Genomic DNA, 5,422 nt, shown 5'->3' with positions numbered 1-5,422 from the left:
TGCAAAGTGAAATTCACTCCTGTGCGACATAAATGGTGTCTGGGTCTTGTATGTGCCCCTGGCCTAGGGGTCAGTTTTACCTAACGACTCCATCATTATCCCATAGAAGAACCCATTCGCAAAGCAAACTGAGAGCCAGATTCTGAGCTGGGTTAAATCAGCAGAGCATCATTCAAGTCAGGCATCAACTGAGGGTCTGGGCTAATATCAGCTTGGGCCTTGCCAGATAAAGTGCTCTCAGGTTCCCATGTTTCGCTTTCCTGACCTTGACAAACCACCACTGTGCTTTCAAAATTCTCCTTGCCCAATTTCCTGCTCTCTACTTGAGCAAAATTCTCCCCGACTTGAGTTTTGCTTCATTAAAGAAAATTTCTATTTCCTGCCTCAGACGCTCGTCCCCGACTATCGCAGCTCATCGCTTTCAAGAGCCAGGATGAGACAGAAGGCGTAACTCCCTGGGCTTGACAACCGAGGGAATGGTAAATAACGAAGAGGAGCGGTCACTGATTCAGAGCAATTTGGAACGCTTAGTAAACTGGTTGCAAGCAAACAACATGCATGTTAAAATGGCTAAATGTCCATGTATATATCTAGGAACAAAGGCTGCTGGCCATACTTACAGGGTGGGGGAGTCTATCACGGGAAGCAGTGACTCTGAAAAAGATTGGGGGGTTCAGTATTTGGCACTGGTGCAAGCACAGCTGGGATCCTGTGTCCAGTTCTGGTGTCCACAGTTCAAGAAGGATGTTGATAAATTGGAGAGGGTTCAGAGAAGAGCCATGAGAGTGACAGACTCAAGGAGCTCAATTTATTTAGCTTAACAAAGAGAAGGTCAAGGGGTGATTTGGTCGCACTCTACAAGTACCGACATGGGGAACAAATACTTAATAAAGGGCTCTTCAGTCTAACAGAGGGAGGTCTAACACGATCCAATGGCTGGAATTCAAAAGCGAGATAAATTGAGTCTGAAAATAAGATGTACCGGTACATTTGGAACAGTGAGAGTAATTAACCGTTAGAACAATCGACCAAGGTTTGTAGTGGATTCTCCATCGCTGGCAGTTTTTAAATCAAGATGGGATGTTTTTGTAAAAGATCTGCTTGGGGGATTCTTTTGGGGGCGTTCTCTGACCCGCGTTACACAGGGATTCAGCCTAGTTGTTCACAATGGTCCCGTCTGGCTTTGGAATCTCTATGCATCTATGAAAGCATCTGCTCCCCCCCCCGTCAAATCCAATCCTAATACATTAGGGGACAAGCCTGGGTGCTACACCGGCTGAGAGCTTGTCCCCTAATGTATTTTATAGACAGTAGCAGGAAAGCATTGCAAGAGAGGTTTGGAGCCATAGCAAAGAGGCTGTGAGGAGGAAGACCATGCCCCGGTCACCAGAAGTAAGTGCGCACTAGGGTTACTTGGATTTGTATTGCATTTTCTGCCTCAGTTACACAAGGAGCCATTTTGGCCCTTACTTCTTTGGTGGCCACCAGTGAGGGAAGGGTCGTGGTTTCTGAGAGTGCCAGGAGTACAGGCACTGAGAGGATTTAGAGGCTTGTCCTGCAGCAGGTTCTGTGGGGTCCTGAGCACCTTGGTTTCGCTGCTGTGTCGGTGGAAGTTGTGTCTCGCTGTGGCTCAGGTCCTGCTCTGGTGTCTGGGGCTCTGGGTCCTGACGGGGGCTTAGGTCCTGCTCTGGTGTCTGGGGCTCTGGACCCCGACAGGGGCTTGGTTCCTGCTCTGGTATCTGGGGCTCAGGGGCCTGATGGGGACTCGAGTCCTGCTCTGGTATCTCGGGTTCTGGACCCTGACAGGGGCTTGGGTCCTGCTCCGGTATCTCGGGCTCAGGGGTGTGACGGGAACTCGAGTCCTGCTCTGGTGTTTGAGGCTCGGGGGCCTGATGGAGGCTCGGGTCCTGCTCCGGTATCTGGGGCTCCGGGGCATGACAGGGACTTGGGTCCTGCCCCTGTTTCTGGGGCTCTGGGGCCTGATGGGGACTTGGGTCCCGCTCTGGTGTCTGGGGTTCCAGCACTTGATGGGGGCTTGGGTTCCGCTCTGGCGTTTGAGGCTCCGGGGCCTGATGGGGACTTGGGTCCCGCTCTGGTATTTGGGCCTCTGGGGCCTGACAGGGAATCGAATCCTGCTCTGGTATCTGGGGCTCCAGGGCCTGATGGGGACTCGAATCCTGCTCTGGTGTCTGGGGCTCTGGGGCCTGACGGGGACTCGAATCCTGCTCTGGTATCTGGGCCTCCGGGGCCTGAAAGGGAATCGAATCCTGCTCTGGTATCTGGAGCTCCGGGGCCTGATGGGGACTCGAATCCTGCTCTGGTGTCGGAGGCTCAGGGGCCTGACGTGGGCTCGGGTCCCGCTCTGGTGTCGGAGGCTCCTTTGTGCGCTCCCCACAGTTTGCTTCTCCCTGGGACGCTGAGCTTCCACCGTGGCCTGGTCGCTGACCCTGGCTTACTTCCCCGTACCAAGCCTTGGCCACTTGGAAGACCAGGACGAGAAACCCATTGAAGTCAAGTCTGCCATCACTGTCAGTGTCCAGCAGCTTGTCTATGGTCTGGAGACCCTGGGGGACCTGCAAGGAAACAAAACCCGAACCAAAGCCCATTAACCCGTCATATATCCTCCAGTTAGAAACAACAAGCCAGCTCGGCTGTAATCCCCGGGTGTGCCTACACTTATGGCGGGGTGTAGATTGCAGACACTGCCCCCGGCTAACACGGGTATAAAGATCAGTGTAGCCTGTGAGGCCTGGCGTAGGCAAGTAGAATAGAGTGTCCTACACCCCTGAACCCCCACCGCTCTCTCCACGCCCAAGCTGTGCCTCCCACCTCTACACTGCTATTTCTAGCATAGTGTCCTGCTGCCCCCCACCCCGCCGCGCTGTGGCCTTTGCCCCTGCAGTGAAAGGCACCGGCGGTGGGGACGCACTGGGGAAAGACGCTGGCAGCTCCTCGCTGCCGGAGCCTTTCGCTGCAGCGTGTAGCTACACGTGTAGTGCCTCTGCATCATCTCAGGGTGAAATGCCCCCTGTGCCGAAGGCCCAGGCCCCAGTGAAATCCTATTGTAGCCCGGAGTCAATTGAATCCTATGTGTTCCCAGCTCATTCACAGTTGTATAGAGATAAGCACGGTGTTTGGGTTTACGCCCCCCCGTGTTGCAGTTGGTATTGGTGGGATTGGTGCTGCACCCTAAGAAAGAGAGGAAGGATGACCGTCCCCAGCAGAGAGGAAGGATGGCTCGGCGGTTAGCACTTGGAAGACCTGGGCTCAGTTCCTCGCCACAGACTTCCTCTGATAACCCTGGCCAAGTTTCTTGGGTTTCCCTGTGCGCCTGTCCACACTGCCCTACAGTTTGGACCATGGAGGTGTGACCTGCCGAGGAAATCCAAGTGCTGCGCTGTACCTCCCCTGCATGGATGCTGCGGGCGCGAGCGAAAACGTTCCTAGTTCGCATTAGCGGAATCCTCGTCACACAGGAAAGGGAAATTCTGAGAGAAAAAATCCCTTCCGAAAATTCTGTTTCCGAGTGAAATTTTCAGTTTGAAATTTATGATATATTTTTTTCCTTTTTCACATTGTTTTTATGATTTGTACATTACTTCATGACGTGTCAGCAGCCGTTGTGCATAAGAAGGCGTGTCATAGCGTGTCAGGTCATCATATGTCAGAACGGTCAAAATATTTATTTTATTTTAAAATAGATTCAGGGCAGCTGCTCCTTAGCATCACAGATTGAAATGTCCCTTCTTTACCAGCTCAGTCAAACTGTTACATTATGGCACAAACCGGAGAACAGACTCTTGTGCAGTCTCTGATATCGGTTACCAAACAAGAACCCGTGCACTCATTGCAAAGACTGTCCTCCTCCTCACTCCTGAGCCTAGTAACTAGCACAGGTGTCTTGGCAGTGCTCACCACGGTCACATCAGCAAACTCCTGACGGATGAGCTGTCTCAGCTCCCCCTTGCTCAGCATGGGGCAGGCGCCATCCTTCTTTGCGAACACGTAGAAAGCATTGATAATGCCTTTGATATTGCTTAGCAGCTGAGTCATCTCCCTACATGTTCGAGTGAGCCTGGAAGACAGGAACAGACATTTTTTCCCCCCAGTGACACTAAACTCAGGTGTAATCTCAGAGCCCATGTGGATGTGCAGGATGGAAATGACAAAGTGGCTAAACAGATGGACAAATGGACAGTCAAAAAGATGGGTAGGTGGAGAGATGGATGCCTGGATGAGTAGACAAAGAGATAATGCCTAGCTGAGCGTATGGAGAGCTAGATAGATGGACAGCCCCATGGATGCATGGCTGGAGAGACAGATGGATAGATGCCTGGACTGGTGGCTGGAGAGCTAGACAGATCAATGGATGGCTGGAAAGATGGATAGATAGACAGTTGGTGAGATGGAAGGATAGTTGGAGGGATAGATGGATGGATAGACAGTTGGTGAGATGGAAGGATAGTTGGAGGGATAGACGGATAGACAGTTGGTGAGATGGATGGATAGTTGGAGGGATAGATGGAGAGATCGAGAGACTGACAGTTGGTGAGATGGAAGGATAGTTGGAGGGACAGACGGATGGATAGACAGTTGGTGAGATGGAAGGATAGTTGAAGTGATAGATGGAGAGACTGACAGTTAGTGAGATGGATGGATAGTTGGAGAGATAGATAAATAGCCCCCTTTCCTCATTTAGCTTTTTGCTTCTGACCACAGATTAAATACAGTCTAAAGTTCAGCTTAGTAAACGTGGCTAAACTGGAGGAAGAACAAAGCTGAGAATACAGCCCAGCTCTGGGGAGCCTCAGAGTATTGTAATTTCTAATTCATGGTCTGCCACAGTCACTAGTTGGAAAAAAACAAATACAGACATTCCTTTAAGACAGCTCGGCACGGATACATCCAGGAACCTATTCCTCGCTTACATTGGTCCTGGTTTACTACCACCAATAACATTCAACATCTGTAAAAATAACAAGATTCCCATTATCCAGACTTACCCGGTCCAGGAACAAGAAAAGTGCAGTAGAGTATTTTGGAGTGGAGCAGAGATCTTATATAGGGTTCTTAATCATACCCTGTGTATCTTCCAAAGGAGACACCCTCCATGTGCAATGGCCTGATTCATTTCTAACCAATTCAGCTACACCTTTCCCCCTCTGCGGCTTTATTTATCTCTTACTTCTGTTGTACTGATTTGCTGCAACAGCGACTGCAGAATATGTCCAACGCTAGCCCCACCCTGGACGCCTTGCCCAGGCATTTTACAGAAAGGCTACTTTTAATTTTTCTTTAGGTGTCACCCAGAAATGTCTCTGAATGTCTGCGGAGCAAACCTGTTTTGCAAGGATCAGCTTCTCAAAGTGATGGGCTTTAGGTGGAGAAGCAGGGGAAGAAGCCACACATAACATAAAGGAAT

The 5,422-nt window shown here is 50.7% G+C and overlaps 1 protein-coding gene across 1 annotated transcript; it reads right to left on the bottom strand.

Annotated features, from left to right (window-relative positions):
• Positions 1-786: 786 nt before the first annotated feature.
• LOC128827039 (uncharacterized) lies at positions 787-5,143 on the bottom strand. Its single transcript, XM_054010732.1, has 3 exons — positions 5,004-5,143; positions 3,916-4,075; positions 787-2,573 (listed from the first exon to the last, which is right to left on the bottom strand). The coding sequence occupies exons 2-3, from the start codon at positions 4,051-4,053 to the stop codon at positions 1,467-1,469; spliced, it is 1,245 nt and encodes a 414-aa protein (XP_053866707.1). The 5' UTR covers positions 4,054-4,075; positions 5,004-5,143; the 3' UTR covers positions 787-1,466.
• Between the last annotated feature and the right edge of the window lie 279 nt (positions 5,144-5,422).

The sequence above is a fragment of the Malaclemys terrapin genome, chromosome 21 (genome assembly GCF_027887155.1).
Source record: "Malaclemys terrapin pileata isolate rMalTer1 chromosome 21, rMalTer1.hap1, whole genome shotgun sequence".
NCBI classification, from domain to species: Eukaryota; Metazoa; Chordata; order Testudines; family Emydidae; genus Malaclemys; species Malaclemys terrapin.
This window is presented reverse-complemented; position numbering and strand designations above follow the sequence as displayed.